This window comes from Polistes dominula, unplaced genomic scaffold, assembly GCF_049000335.1.
Source record: "Polistes dominula isolate Pdom_NZ unplaced genomic scaffold, Pdom_raw_medaka contig_24, whole genome shotgun sequence".
Lineage (NCBI taxonomy): Eukaryota > Metazoa > Arthropoda > Insecta > Hymenoptera > Vespidae > Polistes > Polistes dominula.
The window spans coordinates 6,641,125-6,659,798 of record NW_028301150.1 but is presented as its reverse complement, the minus strand read 5'-3'; the positions used below and the strand labels follow the sequence as shown (position 1 = coordinate 6,659,798).

The 18,674-nt window shown below is 28.5% G+C and overlaps 3 protein-coding genes across 5 annotated transcripts; 1 reads left to right on the top strand and 2 right to left on the bottom strand.

The window, feature by feature from the left end:
- Positions 1-145: 145 nt before the first annotated feature.
- Positions 146-1,760, top strand: arg (arginase). Of its 2 annotated transcripts, XM_015321345.2 has the most exons (7): positions 146-358; positions 431-503; positions 575-780; positions 855-1,018; positions 1,112-1,227; positions 1,292-1,414; positions 1,484-1,760. In XM_015321345.2, exons 1-7 carry the CDS (start codon positions 275-277, stop codon positions 1,717-1,719), a joined length of 1,002 nt encoding a protein of 333 aa, XP_015176831.2. In that variant the 5' UTR covers positions 146-274; the 3' UTR covers positions 1,720-1,760. The 2 variants fall into 2 exon arrangements, with proteins under 2 accessions (XP_015176831.2, XP_089033895.1); XM_089177769.1 differs by having other exon boundaries at positions 855-1,227.
- LOC107066585 (uncharacterized) lies at positions 1,761-2,886 on the bottom strand. 2 transcript variants are annotated; one of them, XM_015321346.2, is made up of 2 exons: positions 2,335-2,886; positions 1,761-2,256 (listed from the first exon to the last, which is right to left on the bottom strand). In XM_015321346.2, the coding sequence occupies exon 2, from the start codon at positions 2,254-2,256 to the stop codon at positions 1,831-1,833; it is 426 nt and encodes a 141-aa protein (XP_015176832.1). In that variant the 5' UTR covers positions 2,335-2,886; the 3' UTR covers positions 1,761-1,830. The 2 variants fall into 2 exon arrangements, with proteins under 2 accessions (XP_015176832.1, XP_015176833.1); XM_015321347.2 differs by having other exon boundaries at positions 2,387-2,886.
- Positions 2,887-3,019: 133 nt separating this feature from the next.
- On the bottom strand, positions 3,020-18,674 carry Unc-76 (fasciculation and elongation protein Unc-76). Its single transcript, XM_015321348.2, has 8 exons — positions 18,152-18,674; positions 14,461-14,713; positions 6,097-6,219; positions 5,813-5,969; positions 5,588-5,696; positions 5,085-5,423; positions 4,477-4,542; positions 3,020-4,378 (listed from the first exon to the last, which is right to left on the bottom strand). Exons 1-8 carry the CDS (start codon positions 18,255-18,257, stop codon positions 4,362-4,364), a joined length of 1,170 nt encoding a protein of 389 aa, XP_015176834.1. The 5' UTR covers positions 18,258-18,674; the 3' UTR covers positions 3,020-4,361.

Here is an 18,674-nt window from a genome sequence, read left to right as displayed (position 1 = left end):
ATTTTGGATAAATGTTAACATAAATTTATGTGTTATTAAGATGTTCATTTATTTTATTAAATAATATTAACTAATTATTAATAATATAATCCGAAAAAATAAATCGGATTTCAAACAAAGTCTTATGTTATCGTCGACATGATTATCATATTAAAAATATGTTGTAATGCATATTATCAAAGTTATGGGTCAGAGTGCAATAACCTTTACAATTTTAAAGTATTTTCATCTAAACTTATTCAATTATGTATTATAGATAAAGTATCCAAACGAAATGTTTCGGACGATTCTAAGAACGTTTAGTACGCGTAAATATAATAAAGTTGGTTTAATAGGTGTACCTTTTGAAAAAGGACAGGTAAATTTAATTTATCAATAATAATTATAAATGTTTAATTTTTCATGTCTTTTTATTTTTAAAATGTTGTAGCAAAAGAAAGGTGTTGCACTTGGTCCTAAAGTAATTAGAGATGCTGGTCTTATAAAAGAATTAGAAGTATTAGGTAATTCATTTTCATTGTAAATAATTATTTATAATTATTAATTTAATCAAGAAGTTATATATTTCAAATAGGTTTAGATGTTAAAGATTATGGGGATATTGTATATAAAACGGTAGGTACAGGCGATGTAAATAACATGACACATTTGAAAGACGTAGCAGCATGTACTAAACTTTTATCTGAACAAATTCAAAAAATATTAAAAGATGATCGATGCGTTTTAACGCTTGGAGGAGATCACAGCGTAAGCGTTGGAACTATAGATGGCCATGTTCAAGTATGCTATTCTATTAAACAGTTTATTTTGAATGAATAATATGCAATAGATATTAAATTCACTTTCCACGTAAGGTAATGGAAGATGTTGCAGTACTTTGGATCGATGCTCATGCTGATTTAAATACTAATAAAACTAGCGAGAGCGGAAATGTTCATGGAATGCCTGTAGCATTATTAACGACTGAACTTTCTGATTATTGGCCGCATTTACCTGGAATGGATTGGCAGAAACCAATGTTGGTTTTATATATTATTTCTTTAATAAATTTAATTTATGTTCTATTCTGTAAGAGAATATGTAGAAGATATATATATATATATATTTACAGGCTATCAATTAGAAACGTGGCTTACATTGGATTAAGATCCGTAGATCGTTACGAGAGATTAGTTATTGAAAAATTTGGTATTCCTGCTTTTGGGATGGAAGATGTTGAAAGATTTGGTAATTTTTATTTTCTAAATTATGCACCTTAATTTTGACTTTTCTCATAAACTAGCTATTTCAGGGATTCATAATACAATTTCTATGGCATTAGATAAAATTGATCCCAATGGAGTAAAATCATTGCATGTTAGTTTTGACATTGATTCTCTAGATCCCTTGGAAGCTCCAAGTACAGGAACTGCAGGTATACACAATTTAAAATTATAATAATTTATTTTACAGATTATACTGTATATATATATTTTGTTTATAGTACGAGGTGGATTATCTCTTCGAGAGGCAATTCATATAATGGAAGAAGTACATAGAACACGTAGATTAAATGCTATAGATTTAGTAGAAGTAAATCCTCATATCGGTGATCAGCGAGATGTTAAATTAACTGTAGAGGCTGCAATATATATTATACAAGCTGCTTTAGGATATACTAGACGTGGTTTGAAAGTTCCTAAAGGTGTTACCGATATGCCATTGCAAACATTTAAATAATATGATAAATTAATACTTTAATAAAAACATATTTGTCTCAATTTATGTAAATAAATTATTAATTTCATATGAATACATAATTCATACACATAATATATTACAAATCTTTAACTACAATTTATCAATAATAGTTGAGCTATCGTCTTTCATCACAAACACTTTATCAGGCATTTCTCTAATCTTTAATTCTATTTTGTAAATATCAGCTTTCAATTTTTTCTCCGAGTCTTCGGTTATAAGAGCTTCAACACGCAATTCTCCAAAGTTTTTAGATCCCACGATAGGAATTGTAAGCCAAGTTGTATTGTCAGTAGATCCATTCTTTTCCGGATCGCTTATATTAATTCTTTTTTCTTTTATAGGAGTTCCTAATAAATCTAGAGCCTTTTGATGATTGTTCAAATGTTCCATCGCATCCTTGTAAAGTTTACCTTCGCGAAGTTCATTCTGTATTTTATAACGAAATGCATATCCTGCTCCAGCTACTGCAAAACCAGTAAAACTAGCAATTTTTACTAATGCTTCGAGCGAGATCATCTGTATCAAATGAATAGCTCATGTTAAATACGATGTCATTAAAATACTTTACATTTTGATAAAAGATATATCACTAACCTAAACTATATTTGTAGGAAATAATTGTAATATAGAAAATATCCAACGCTACCTTCTTCACAATGTTACTTTAAAATTTTAAGGTTATGTCGCACATTTACTATCAGTACTCCTCATAGTTTAGTTATTTATAAAAATTTTATTATATTATCACGATAGTATAAAAATTAAAATAATATACAACAAATTATGTATTTTAAATGTGTAAAATATTTATATATCGCGATTGTTGATAAATTATTTTTATTACATCACCGCTGTAGCAAAGAGGGTTAGGAATATATACCTATATATATACCACGTGTTTGATATGAGAGAAGTACTACTCAAATGTAGTACACATGTATATGTATGAGATTAAAAATATTATAGGAATAAAGATTTTATACATCAAATTCAACCTTTTGCAAATTAAGTTCATTCTTTTATTATTAAGAAATTCAAAATTACTTATCTTATGAAAATTGTGTATAGATACATACTTGATAACATGCATACGCAACCAAATTAATATAATGGTTATTATTTAAAAAAAAAATAACTAACTGAATTTTAGATTAAAACTTAAGAAAAAAGATAAAACAATTTGATAGAAAAAATTTTTATTTTATTTGCATAAAGTTGAATTTTGGAGTAAAAACCTGTATAATTAGAAAATGTTAAAAAATAAGTATATTCATCAAAATCTCATTAGGATTTTTTTTATTTATTTGCACTTAACAATATTAATGCATAAATTATTTCTAAATACAGTGATATTACAATACTCTTCCTTTGATGAAACATTTCATTCATAATTTGGAAGAAACATCAAAGTAATATTACCACAAATCTTGTTTTCTTTTTTTTTCTTCATTCGTTAATAATGGCAAGAACGAATCAACGATGTTTTTATTTTTTTATTTTTTTTCAGTGCGTGGGGAGCAAACTAAAGAAAAGAATGAACAAAAATAAATATAGCTCTATTATCGGTATATATTGCATAATTCTCTTTTTCATTTATTTTTCTGTATTTTATTTAATTTTATTTCTGCCCGTAACATTACCTAATCGATCGATGGATGATTATTTCAAAACATACCGACGTTACAACAATTTACATACTAAGCTTAAACCTTTTAGTGCCGAACGACGATACATCATTTTCGATAAACCTTAGCAAATTCGTTAAATTGCTTCGATATTTTTCACATAGGTACTTATATTTTTAATTCGACACTAAAAGGATTAAGAAACGTATGTGCAATTTTGAGTAGAAACTAATCCTACAAAGTTAGCATTTTTTCTTTTTTTTTTTGCTTGCATTTGTCCAACCAGAGTATTATTATAGTAATTTTAAATTATTTTCCACATGTGTGTTTGAATATTTTCAATTACTGTCATAAATTTCGATTCGAATATTAATAATATCGTCTCGTTTCTTATATATATACAAAAGATTACAAAAACTGAACGAATACAAATCTCCTGATGTCATTCATATATATATATTTTTTTTTCTTGAAAAAATGAAAGATCCTAAGTTTCAGTCCCAGTCTAGACAACCAAGTCCCAAGTTACTATAATTTCATTTTGTGACTGGTGTTATTATTAATCGATATGAATCACTTGACTTCAATATATATATATATATATATTTTTTGAATTATGTGTAAATATGCAATCACAGTAGTTCCATAAAACATGTACACGTGTGATAAATCTTATGAGAAACAATATACAGATTAAATATACAGATTAATTATATTTATCAATATAAATATACATATAAATATATATATTATATATATAATTATATGTATATAAATTAAGACTAGATGAGAATATCAGGTTACCACTTCTAATCCTACAGCCAATACACATTGAGTGTAATATTTAAAATACAACTCAGAAGCAAGAATGGTTGTTTCAAAATATAACAACGCACGCGGCACGACGATGGTATGCAGAGCATTGGCAAGAAGAAGAGAGCGCAATCATTGTTTTGGATTTTTGAGTATCTTCGAAGGAAATTGACTGTACACTCACTAAGTAGGACAAAGAACTAAAAAAAGAGATAAAATTTATGTTAAATTTTTCTTACAAGTAATCGTTATCTATTTCTTAGAAAGAGAGATAATAATTTTCTTCCCAGTTATTCACCTTTGAGAATATAATCCGTTAGCAAAGTTGGTACAGTTGGACTATCTTCGCTAATCGCTTTCAATACTGCAAATAAAATATTTTATTAGAATTAATAATCTTTAACATATTATTTAATAGAAATATAAATAGAAAAATAGATTCATAATTATACATTTTTTATCTTTATTTATAATTAATATATGCTTATATTCATATATTTCGATAAAAATAGTTTGTAATAACTTTTATATTAGGTCATTCTATACATATATATAAATATATAGAAAGATAAGTATATATATGTAAAGATAAATAGATATTCAGTCTATATATATACATAAAGATAAGTAGATATCTCTTGTATATACAAAGTAGTGCAAATTGTAAAACTGCAAGCCTAAAAATTTTTTCTAAAAAAAAAAAAAAAATAACTGATTTTTAATATCACTTAACCCTTTCGTTAGGGTATGTTGTAGAGGAAGTATCGTTTCATGAAAAATTCGTTTGTAGATATGTATTGTACAACTCCTATTTGAGTCAGTGGGGTTTTTACACGTATACGACCCATATACGAAAAAGTTAAATAATATTTTATAAATAGATAAAACAAAAGTATGTAAAATTACTTTTAATAAGGACTTGCAAAGCCTGATTATCCGGTGGTCCGCTGTCCGTGTTATATGGAATGACTGTGGTTAAATATTTGGATTCTTGCAAGGACCTATGTTGCGGTAACGGACTAGTACCATTCTGCATTTGGTTTTTCTTCTTTGTAACGTGATGTTGCCTACGTCGATTTTGTACTGCTAATAAAAGAGAAATGAATTGATTTTTCAATTCCTTTTCGTATTCCAATTCATCCCGAAGTGCAAGTTCAGCTATCAGAGTTTCGCTCAATGCTGCTACGAGAGATTCCATTTCTCCTAATAACTCGGTTAGTTGATTCGAGGTGAATTGTTTCAATTCTGAAATATTTTACATTTGTAATATTTTATAATAATATATTGTATAAAAAAAATAATTCAAAGATAATATAGTCAAGTCATATGTTCCATATATACTTGATTGTTGTCTTTTTTTCTTTATATATATAGCATACTATTTATTTATTTAAAAATAAATAGCATACTTTTTTCGTGCAAAGGCGAGCCGAGAACTTCTCTACTCCTTTCCAAAGCCTCGTCACTGTCAAGTAAGGATCCATCTGAATCTGGTGTTCTTTCCATAGACGGACTTTCCTAAAATATTAAATAATAAGTAAAAATCGTTAAATAGTTATATATCTAGCTAATTGGACAAAATAACGTTAATGGATTTTTCAAGGTAATCTTTTAGTGTATATATATATATATACCTGCATTATGTCATCTATTTCACGAAGCACTTCTTCGGCTGTCTTCAAGGGTTCCTCTGGGCTATGAGTATCGGTACTGCTAGATAAAATCAAAGCATGCATATCCAAATCCGTTGCTACAGCCTCGTCTTCGCTACTTAAATCTTCTAATTCGGGTCTGAAGATTTAAAAAAAAAAAAAAAAAACACAAATTAGTAAGGTAAATGAATCAATAAATCATATATAGATATCTTGTACCTTTCTTTGTCTTTTTTTCTTTTCTATTTATTAATTTGTCTTTTTACCTTTCCAATGAAATTGGTGCCTCGTTAAGATTCAAAGCTGGCATGTGCATTTTTCTAGCATAAGATTTGCTCCAGTCAATGGGTAAGATGTTACCAAAAGTACCAGTGATAGTCCACCACATCCTATAGAAAAGATAAATATTATTATCATTATAATCATCATTATCATTATCATAAGTTGTCGTGAGAGATACACTTTGCGATAAAAGATATGTCTTCTACTCCAATTACGCGTACCATCATCATCACATTAGCTGACTCATATCCTCCTTTTCGCGATATCACTATATATCACGAATAACTCACTATTAGTATGAATTTCTACGAGCATTCGTAATTAAACACGTCTCGTCATTTCCAATAATAATATCACGTAGCCCAAAAGGTACACAACTTTTATAGAGGTATCTATTAAAATTCCCAAGCAAAAGAAAAAAATTAAACAAAAACGAAAGAGAAATAGAACAAGTAAAAACAAAAATAAATAATAATAAATAATGAAAGGTTAATTAATTATCAAAATGTTATTATTATAAAGGTAATTGAAAATTAAACATTTAATATTATTAATCAAATGCATAATTAAAATTGTATTAACAATAAGAACGATTAAAGATAAATGATGATGATGATAAATTTATACAGACAAAATTCAAATATAATAATTAATCAATTATTACAATAAATAATAAATGTAGGAATTTATTTTCGTACATATATATATATAAAGAAAGTTAAAGGAAGGAAATCTCGATTTCAAAGGAAGAACGGAAACATCGTATGAGATTTTCCCATGTTGCATGTAAGAGGAAATTGCAAATACTCTAAAGATAAATCTCGCATTTCAAATTGGTTTTTCTAAACGGCTTGGGATAGATCTAGATGTTAGTTGGTAACAGCGGAAGTTATGATGAATATTTTTTACAGAGATAGAGATGGATATAGAAAAAGAAAAAGAGAAATAAAAAGAGAACCAGAAATAAAGAGAGAAAGAGAGAAAGAGAATGAAAGAGAAAACAAAGAAACAGAAGCTGCTTCGCTCAATAATGTCGTATTCGTTTAACCCTTTGACTAATCGAGGTCAATTCGACCTACTCATGTGTGCCTTTTTACTTCAACAAGAAAGAAAGAAAGAAAGGAAGACAAAGAGATAAATAAGTAGATCAAATTATTCTTTATTTCTTTCTTTTTAAAAAAGAATTGTAAAAAAGAAAAACGAATATAATAACAAATAATTTTAATGCATTCGTATGAATTTATATATATATTTATAAAAATAATAATGATAATAGTAATAATATAAGAAGGTTAGAAAAAAGAGGATAAAATAGAAAGTTAAATATATACGAATAATTCCATGTATAATTTCGTTTTAAAAGAAATATAAATGAAAAATTTCAAAATTAAATTTCCATAGAAAGGGTTTATTATTATACTGTTTCTATATAATTTCCATAAAAAAGAAAAAACAAGATTATTTCGATATACTTGAACTTTTGACTCCATAAATATAATTTGCGAAAGAATTCGATTAAAAAAAAAAAAGAAAAAGAATTCCATTTTACGTTTTATTATAGATTGGGAAAAATTTCATTATAATATCATCAATACTTTTGATTATGTATTTTCTATATTACATTGTATTTTGTATTTTATATTTTGTATAAATATTTTTCTATTTTATATTGTATAGTATTTACATTTGTAATTTTTTTTATATTACATTGCATATATGTAAAATACATATTTGTACATATATATATTAGGGTAGGTCAAAAAAATCAGTTATTTTTTTTTTACAAGTGCCACGAAAAAATGGGTTGCTAGAAACTTTAAAACAATTCTCACCAAATATGAGCTCTTAATTTTTATAGAAAGATCCTCCGCATCGCAGTTTTTAATTTTTTTTTCAGTCCAATAGATTAAAATTCATACCTCATTATTTATTGATTGTACAGAAAAATATTCTAGACGAATTTTGTAAGAAATTTAATGCTTTACAAAAAAGGTATCTTATACTTTTTCCGTAAACCTCACCATTTGAATGATATTGAAGATTTAAATTTGATGATTTTTAGACAAATTTCATTTTTGTTTATGAATTTTATAACTCTACAATAAATGACTATTAAAAAATGCGCGATACAAATTTTTGTAGGAAATTAACTGCTCTATAAAAATGTAGTCTTATGTTTTGGCGATTAAATTAAGCGTTCAAAAGATATTCATTATCAAACTTTCATGTGTACTGATTTTTGTCTCTGAATATATATACATATAAAATTATATAATATAAATAAAATTATATAATATAAAATATATGTAATATAAATAAAATTATATAAATATATAATATTATATATATAAATAAATAAAAATGTTTTATTTCAAATAAATAAGCTCGATATTTAAAAAAAAAATAACCTACAAGAATAGGAAAGGAAAGTAATTAAATCGAAGAGAAGAAAATACGATAATAATCATCAGAAGGAAAGAAATAGAGATGTAATAATAAAAAATAAAGAATAAGAATTCTTAAGGAAGGTAGATAAAGAGGGGGGGGGAGAGAGAGAGAGAGAGAGAGAGAGAGAGGTTTTTCTGGTTCCTCGAAGAGCAAAAATGGTTTTGGTGTAAGCGCGTGCGCAACGATATTGACCGTTGTCGGGTTGTTGGGGTCGCTCTTTGCCTCTCCTCCACCACCTTCATGGGAGGGTTGTTGCTGCTAGAGCATGTAGCTCGATACGGGGACAAAACATACGCTGAAAGAGGATGAAAGAGGGTGAACGAAGAAGGGAGAGAGAAAAATATAGAGATAGAAATCAATTTTTCATGCTTTTTACCATGATCGATAATCTCGTACCCCGAATATCATCACATTTTCTACTTTTTGGATAATCTGCTATTGTTTATCAATTAACGAATATTAAACAAAAGAAAAAGAAAAAAATGCAAGATTAAAATCATATTTTGAAGTTTGTTGAATTGGTTTTGTTTATGAAATTGATTAATATTAAATTTGATGAATCGGTGTTGTTTATGAAATTGATTAATGTGAACAAGAATGAAGGAGGGTAAGAGAGAGAAAGAGAGAGAAAGAGAGAGAAAGAGAGAGAGAGAGATAAATAGAAATCAAATTCTTATGATTTTTACCATGATCGATAATTTCGCATCGAATATTATCACATTTTCTACTTTTCTGATGAATCTGTTATTGTTTATCAATTATCAAATATTAAACAGAAGAAAACAAAAACACAAAATATTAAAATCATATTTTAAAGTTTAACGAATTGGTGTTGTCTATGAAATTGATTAATGTGAAAGAGAAAGAAAGAGATCGGATTAAAATTAAAATTTCATTCTTTTTATCATGATCGATAAATCTTCGTATCGAATGTAATAACATTTTCAATGTTGACAAATATTATTAACATTTATTAATTTATTAATGCAAAAGACAAAAAAAGAGAAATAAATTTTCATTTTTTTTACCATAATTGATATATTTTGTATTAAATATCATAAGATGAATATTAAATCGTTTCTAAATTAATGTATACTGAAAAGAGACAAGAAAAAAAATAAAGGAAAGATAAATACAAATTTTAAATTTCATATTTATAACGATGATCGATATTCTGTAGCGAATATCATGAATATTTTTCAATTTCGCTAAATTTTATAATCGGTTATAATAGAATAACGAGTTCAAGAGACATTATGATAGATAGAAAGAGAACAGAATAAAATAAAATAGAACAGAATAAAATAGAATAGAATAGAAAAAAATAGGATAAAATAGAAGAGAGAAATGGAAGTAGAAGAAGAAGAAGAGGAAGAGGTCAACGACCTTGCGACCCTGCGACCGAAATGAGGTCGGTCCGCCATTTGCATATGATGTGATATATAGTCAGCAAACTCCTTTTCGTCGACATTTCGTCGAGAACCTTCGCGATCCTTTCCTTTTGGATACTTAAAGAGTAAGAGTGAGAAAGAAAAAGAAAGAGAGAGAAAAAGAGAGAGAGATGTATTGGAACTGGGGAAACTTGAGAGTCAAGTGTGGTCCAAAAAGGAAGAAATGCAAGAGTAAGAGTAAAAGGAAGAAAGAATGGTGGTAGTGGTGGTAAAGGAATATGGCTTTAATAGCTTTCTCAGCTGTTACATGACGACGTATAACGACAAATGTCAAATAACATATTATACGTTTAATGAAATAAGTAAACGTATTAAAAAAAAATATAAGATATATGTATTTTATGGAATAGAATATGTGATAATGATATTAATGGTACATCATATTAGCGATATAAGAACATATAGACTTTATTTTATTATGGAAAAGGTGTGTAAGTCCACTAAAAAAATATATGAAGAAGATCTATGTATTTTATTTAATAGAATATACGATAATAATAATAATGGTACATCGTACTAGAGAGAGAAAAACATATGAACAGCTTATTATGAAAAAAGTGTAAGTCCATTTTTTAAAATAAAAATAATATAAAAAAGCTACATGTATATTTTATAGAATAGAATACGTAATAATGATAATAATGGTACATTCTAGAAAGATAAAAATATAAGGACCACTTATTATGAAAAAGGTATGTATAAGTCCATTTGTTAACAGAAAAAAGAAATAAAATTTAGATGTTTGACATTGAAACAAAAATAAATACAAAAGAAACAAAAAACAAAAAGAGAAAAAAGAAAAAGAAGAAGAAAAAGAAAAGATAATTTTGACTTAATCATTTTCATAGCTGTTACTTCAAGGCAATATGATAAAAAAAAATATTACAGATGATGATATGGTAAATATATATTATAAATAGATGTTTCAACAACGTTTAGATAAGATAATAATATGTAATAATATAATATTTTGATCACATTTTTTTTTTTTTAAATATGTCTCTTTATATAACAGCTGTGGTAAAAGTTATTATGCAAATATGAGCATACACATTAATATATAATTATATATTGAAATATATAAAGATAAAGAAAAGATATGCTATCAGAGATAATAATAAGCATTATAAAAGATATAGAAGGGATAAAAACATGTCTACAAAGAAATATATATAAATATATATATACATACAGAAGGAGGAAGTAGGAGTAGCTCTCGAGAAAGTCTCTGGTGTCTCTGAGAAGAAAGAAGAGAACAGAGAGAACTCTCTCTCTCTCTCTCTCTCTCTCTCTCTCTCTCTCTCTCTCTTTCGAGTACTATGTCAACTCATGTCAGATTTTTTTCATACGTTAAACTCGATTAAAAAGCGTAACAAATACACATCTTTACATATATATTTCTTCTGTGCACGTTTTTATAATTGAACTCCTCCTAAACGGCTGGACCGATTTTAATGAAATTTTGTGTGTGTCTTCAGGTGGACTCGATAATGGTTTAGCGTTACAATTCGGTTCAATTTAAGTTGTTTATTTAATTAATTTTTTATTTATAACTTGTTATGCAAAAAGTTTCTAGGTTGAAGTTAGTCGATATTCGAGTTATAGAGAATAATCGAGTCGATAATCGAAGTTATTCGATTCCAGTTTGTCGTGTGCTAATTAAAATATTACATTAAGATCTAATTAGTGTTTGAAGAGTTTTGAAGTGTGCATAAAAAACTATACATTTTGCAAATTTAGTGCGGAATTGAAGTGAGTATTTTATATAATTTTCTATTAAATTTACACGTGCGTAAAAAATTAAATTCTTTATATGTCATGAACTCCTCCTAGACGGCTGGATCGATTTTTAAAGTTTATAGGTTGAAGTTAGTCGATATTTTTTGTTGATATTATACTTTTCGATATACTCGATATATTTCTCTTATTGTTTTTTTCGTGTTATTATTGTGTTACAAAAAATCGTGTGCTAATTGAAATGTTACATTAAGATCTAATTAGTGTTTGAAGAAGTTACTCAATTGACACTGTTGTCAAGATTTAGAAAATCCGTGCTTTTCTCACGGCCAATTATATGTTGCGTGTTCCAGGGTTGGAAAACCATCGAATTGGTTTGTGTATACTCCTGAAGGATCAACCGAAAATATTGTACATCCAATGGCATTACGATAAATTAAGTTTTTGTTTCAACTTTTATTAAAATAAGTTTAAGTGAATAATAATTAGACTTCATTCAACAGTTTAAAATTATATTATAACATATACACATATGGTGGAGGATTGAGAAAAAATCATGACAAAATTGTATTCTACGAACTCTCACGGAAGCTCTTTCTCAATGAATTGCCGACGAATGGAAGGATTAGCGACAACGTCCAACTACCACACACCGGATATGCTTCAACGCGTTTATCCTTGCGGAAACGAATGTGTTTATAATACGTGTGTCTATCCGTCTCTTTCTCTTTCTCTTTCTCTTTCAGTATATGCGTAATAGAGAAAGAAGAGACACGTGCCGCTTGGTAGCACGTGTCTAGCCGATCCTTTGCACACCCTTTTTTTTTACTTCTCCTGATTTCTCAACTTTTATATGTTTATTAGTAGTATCACCCCCTTACCCTCCATTTCAAATTCCGATCTTTCGATTTGTTTATAAACAATCATTGTTTAAGATCAAATTTTTTAGACTAGATTTTTCTTATTTTTGGAAAACCCTATCATGTGAATGTTTTTTTGGAAACATTACTTTTCTTTCTTTTTTTGGTTTTTGTTTTCTCCATTCGACGTAATTCCACTCCTTTTGTTTTATATATTAAATATAGTTAATTATTATAATTATTATAATAAAATAAAATAATAAATTGTTCATGCCTTGAATAAACTTTATTGAATAATATAATTTCCATGATTATTTTTGCCTTCTTGCCAACGTAATGGCAATTTTTATATCCCATTTAAAAAAATGCCTTATTCCTAGAGGCAAAAAATTGAACCAGTGTTTTTCTGAACGGACGACATTTTCCGGTAGACTCAATATATTTCATTTGAAAGAAATTTAAAAAATATCCTATCAAGTTTCATTTTCCTATCATTTTTTGGAAAAAGATTACTTTCCTTTCTTTTTTTTTAATTTATAATATATTATACATTTCATTTTTGTAAAAAATATTAAATGCGTTCACGTTAAGTCGATCAACGTTTATACCCGTTGATTTTGTAGAATATTATTTATTTACTTATTTTTGTAAATGAGGATAATTTTTGTGTTTACAATTTGAAAAGATTTATCTTATGTGTTTATTAACCGAGACGAAAGACGAGAGTGGACTCGAAAGAAATGGAGACTACCAGCGTAAAAAGTGTATGCTAGAGGATCCGAAGGGAGGTTGAAGGGAGTTCGCAGGTAGTTGAAGGTAGTTGAAGGGAATTGAAGAGAGTTGAAGGGAGAGAAAATTTAACGGGTGGCTCGTGGTGCGTTCTCGCACACCGAAGAAGATACAATTTCATGCTTCGTTGAGCTTCACCTGCGGTACACCACGCTCCGCACGTTCGTTTGTTCCTACTAAAGGACACCTGTCTATTCTTTAAAAAGCTCTTTAAAAACTCGATCATCCTCCTCACCTCGGTTCACGTGTTTTAACAACAAAGGACTTTGGTATCCCTAAATTTAAGAAGTTAAAATTAAAGGTAAAACTCCCCCATGTTGTGCAAACTCTTCAGAGGGTAAACATTAATTTTTTGAACCATTGATTTTATTTATTTTTATTTTTGGATTATTTGTGAAAGTTTCTTTTTTTTTTTTTTAATATCGACTGTATTTTTTTTTATTTATTTATTATAAATTAAATTAAAAGAAAAAGAAAGAAAAAAAGAAAAAACGGATCAAGATCTTCATTATTATTAAAATAAAATAAAAAATAGAAAAAAATAGTCCTTGCAGAGTTAAAATAAAAAATGGGAAAAGGGAATGAATATTTTTCGTGCGTTTTTCTTTTTTTTTTTTTTTTTTTTTTTAAAGAAAAAGGAAAAAGAAAACAGGATCTATTTACGTTACAAATCAATAATTTATTTATTCAAAGAGAAAGCTTGTGAATTTAAGGCAACGTAATACTTTCGAGGTTAGAAAATATTTCTACTATGATCTTTGAAACGAGCGTGAACGTGAAACCGCGGCAAATTTAAATTCGAACGAGTTTGAATAAATCTACATGCTTTGTAATTTCTTTTCTCCAGAAATTTTATACTTAAGTTATTTTCATAATTATTAACGAAACAAATACAAATATTGATACAAATATGAATGTGCAATTAATATTTATATGAGAAATTATTATATTGTAGAATTATATGTAATGTAATATAGAATATATTAATATTGTAGAAGAAAAGGGGGGAAAAAATTTGATGCGGAATGATAAAATATATTGATAAAAAGAAGAATAAACTTACTGGCACTCGTTCATGATCTCCTCTTGCGTTCTAACTTGCACAGGTGCCAATGATTCAACGTCGGTGCCATAATCGCGAAAGCACGAAGTTATTTTCTCGTCAAACGTGTTAACCAGGTCTTCGAGGCTACCGCTGAAAGGGCTGAAAGTACCTTCCTGTAAAATATCCGTACTGTTGTCGTGATTGGTTGGTACTTCGTTCGCATTACAATTTTCACCAAAATTCGTTTCTAAACTGGCATCTAAAAGTTGTTCTGCAAATAAAACAAACGAAAAAACACAAAATTAATATAACCATAAGATTTGATAAAAATCATCCTACAAATTATTTGCTAATTTTGTCTTTTTTATTGAATAAAACATATCAAAAACTATGAGATTGATAAATTGAATATAAAGAATAATAATCGATTTAAATCGTATATCAATCGTCCAACAACTTTCGATATATTTCAAGCGTTACAATAATTACTATAATAATTACTTACATATATATATATATATATTGATTGTATACATATAAATTTTGTTGTTAGATGAAAAATCACGAGAAGGGTAGATTAATAAATCGAAAATAAACAATTGATTTAATCGTTTGATAAATATTGGATATTAGCAAATATATTTCATGTCAAGGTAATTATGGGAATTAATAGATAATTACATGTATATACACATAGGATATATTTATTAACTTACATATAATTCAACACTGATCGATATTCCGCATATGTATACTAATCGAACGTGACCCTTTTTTTTTAACATACGATCGATTAATCAAAAGGATATATATATATATATATGGTGGCACGCAAATAACATGTATTTTAAATGCTGGTCGTGTGTTTGTTATTGATTAGGAGTCGACTGGTCGTCACTTTTGAAAATTTATCGACACCATCTCTATCTTCTTTTTTCATACACAGGTAGTTTATAAAAATAAACATGAATATATACACCAATGAAAAAAAAAAGATAAAAAAGAGAGAGAAAGAGATGCACACACATACATACACGACATGCAGCTAATAAGAATAAAAGGGAAAGAAACATGGAGAAACCTATCTCGTTTCCAACTAATAAAACGGACTACTATTACGGCTCACGATTGTAGATATTTTATTTTTTAATTTTAACAATAACACCATTTATAATTGAAGGATTTAATATTAGAAATTCCTGATATAGTTTTTTTTCTCCTTGAGATAAATAATATAAGAAAACTTTCATAAGATTACTTTAGTTTGCTATTTTTATAATCAAGATTTCTATTGTTAACGTTCAATCGTAACAAAAAGATAAATAAACAGAAATAAGTAAGATGGGGAATTGAATTGTTGAATTATTACTTGAAGTATATCTACTATTATGGTGAACCAAAAGTTCGTGTATTTATTGTACTTTGGAAATGTTAATAAAAAAAAAACGCACACGAACTTTTGATTTAACCTAATAATTAAATTTAGTTAAAAAAAAGTAATAAAATTTAGTTTTGAATAGGGAGGAGGAAACAACTATGTGTGGTGCTTATGGTTTTGTAAACTCGTAGTAATGAAAGATAAACAGAGAAAGAGTGAAAACTAGTGACGAGCAAAACCGGTGGATATTGGACTCCGATTATAGCCATGTACACGCGGCTAAGTACGCATTGTCCCGTCTCACGAAGGTCGCACACACATCGTCTCGTACGATGCCGACATAGCCAGACAAAACCTTTTACATCTTCACGCCTTTGTCTTTCTCTTTATCTCATTATCTTTATCTATTTTTCTTTTATTTCACATCCCCCCACCCTCACCTTCCCTCTTCTCTTATTCGTATTATTTTATTTTGAAACTAGAGTACATTTAACATATTTTTTTTCTCACTCTGTCTGTTATCTCTTTCTCTTATTCTTATTATTTCGAAAATAGAACACCTACATATTTTCCCCTCCTATTTCCTCTTCTTTCATCTCTTTCTTCTTTCTTTTCATTCTTCTTTTTTTTATGATTTTTATTATTATTATTAGTAGTAGTATTTCAAAAATAGTACACCTATATAGTACGTTTTTCAAGGCAATACGATTTGTCAGATAAATCGAAATTCTGTTAACATTCTATATAGTGGATTTTGATTGGTTCATAAGTAATATAAATGTTATACATCGTCCAATCAGAATTCGATCTAACGAAGGTAAGTTACTTACGTCAGAATTTTTGATTTCAAAATCAGTGTCTCGAGAAAACGAAAAAATTATCGTTATTATTATTATTATTATTATTATTATTATTATTTACATTAATATAATGATGATGATTATTATTACTATTATAAGACACGTAAAGCGATATTATTCGTAAATCAAGAGAAACCTCTATATCTCTGGTTTTTATATTCTTCTTTTTCGTACGCATCGAATTACGTCGATGACTCGCGTAGTACTCCCGAGCAGACGATATAATCGTGAAAACAAATATGTCGTAATAGGAAGGTTCGTCCTTGGAACGGTCGATTACCATCATCTTCATAACTTTTTATCTTTTTTATTTTATTTTATTTACATCCCCTTACGACAAATTTAAATATCCGTTATTCGAATTCCTATCTAATTCAGAAACTCAATGTCTAAGCAAGTGCGCATGTATTTTGAGTACTTGCATACTCATTGACAAAATTTAAAGGAAGAAAGGAAAGAAGAAAGGAAGGAAGGAATAAGGAACCCCTTGTGCTCGGGTATTCTCGCTTCGTGATTGGTTGTCAACGCGTAACGTGTGCTCGCTCGTTTAATCGATCAATTTTCTTATATCTTTCGTTTCGCCCCATTCCATTTAATAGATTCGAACAATTACGATAATGGATGTTCGTCAACGCGATAACGAGAGAGAGAGAGAGAGAGAGAGAGAGAGAGAGAGAGAGAGAGAGGAGAGAAAGAGAGGGGAAAAACAGAGAGGTAACAGCATCCTAGTTGTCCCCATTATATTAAATTTCCGATACGTCTCTTAGAGTTTATATGTATTCAGAGTATCGTTAAAAAAAGAAAAAAGAAAAAAAGAAAATCTTATTTTATTAATAAAAAAAAATTAAAGGCAAAGTAGTAGAAGAAGAAGAAGAAGAAGTAGAAAAAGGAGAAAAACCTTGAATGTTTCAAAATTTCTGAAATGATACGCAAATATTTCCTAGACGTTTAAAAATATTAAAAATCTGCATAATCAAAGTATAACGTCTTGTGTTGGAAAGTTTGACTAACATAAGAGAGAGAACTGTAGTCGATGCGATTTATAATTTCTACGCTCTAGTTTGTTCTACAATGTTGAAGATTCTTCTTTTACGTTCACGTATTCGTTCGTACGTTCGTTCGTTTTTAGAACGACGACGAATCGAACGAGAACGTGCATGAAAGCGACCGGGTTCGTCTCTCTTGGAGAGTCGTGTGTCCAACGAGTCTACACGAGATTCTCCGATGTTCCCCCAATGACGCGAGAGAACGCATCAACCGACGACAAGTTTTTGAGGGGTTAAAAGATCGAGTCAAAAAGATGGTGGTGGTAACGTTTAATATTTCTTTTTCCCCTTGTTAATAATTACCTCGAGTCAAAGAATTGATTTTATTTTGATTATATATATATATATATATATATATATATATATATATATATATATATATATATATATATATATTGAAATTACATGCATACATATATACATACCTGTCAAAAGATTCATATTCTTTAAACTGGCAGTTTCCTCCTCCTCGAAGCGCGCAAGGGGTGCTTCGAACTTCAACTCGGCGATCTTGCCCGCCATGTCCCTCATTATTAGGCACGATGAAGAATCCAGGAGGGAGGTATTTTACCGCAGCGAAATTTGGAAAGGCACGGTAAAGCCTGCGGTGCTCCTGTGCTGCTATCGTTCCTCCTCCCCCTCCTCTCTTCCTTTTCTTTCTCCACCTACTTCACCACTCCTCCTCCACCTTCTGGAAACACCTTTTATTCCTCTTCTTCTTCTTATATCTCGATGACGTTTAGTCACCACGACGCGCGACAGATATAAACGAGGGTTAAACAAATTTTAGGCAAATGTTGTTTATAAGTAAGAGACAGGGAAATAAAGAAAAAGGAATAACACAAATAAAGTGTTACGAATGGATTAAGGAGACAAAAAAAAGGAGAGGCACACGAGCGCGCGAATATATCGCATCAAGGAACCGTGAAACGACCCATCCAACTCTAC

What these genes read in the sequence shown, in the direction of transcription:
- Unc-76 (XM_015321348.2), bottom strand. Translation starts at nt 18,257, where the DNA reads ATGAGGGACATGGCGGGCAAGATCGCCGAGTTGAAGTTCGAAGCACCC. An exon ending in GAATATGAATCTTTTGACAG is followed by an intron (nt 14,714 to 18,151) that starts GTATGTATATAT and finishes TTTTATTTGCAG; the next exon opens with AACAACTTTTAGATGCCAGT. An exon ending in GCACCAATTTCATTGGAAAG is followed by an intron (nt 5,970 to 6,096) that starts GTAAAAAGACAA and finishes TTAAATCTTCAG; the next exon opens with ACCCGAATTAGAAGATTTAA.
- LOC107066585 (XM_015321346.2), bottom strand. Translation starts at nt 2,256, where the DNA reads ATGATCTCGCTCGAAGCATTAGTAAAAATTGCTAGTTTTACTGGTTTT.
- arg (XM_089177769.1), top strand. Translation starts at nt 275, where the DNA reads ATGTTTCGGACGATTCTAAGAACGTTTAGTACGCGTAAATATAATAAA. An exon ending in CTATAGATGGCCATGTTCAA is followed by an intron (nt 781 to 854) that starts GTATGCTATTCT and finishes TTTCCACGTAAG; the next exon opens with GTAATGGAAGATGTTGCAGT. An exon ending in TCCAAGTACAGGAACTGCAG is followed by an intron (nt 1,415 to 1,483) that starts GTATACACAATT and finishes TTTTGTTTATAG; the next exon opens with TACGAGGTGGATTATCTCTT.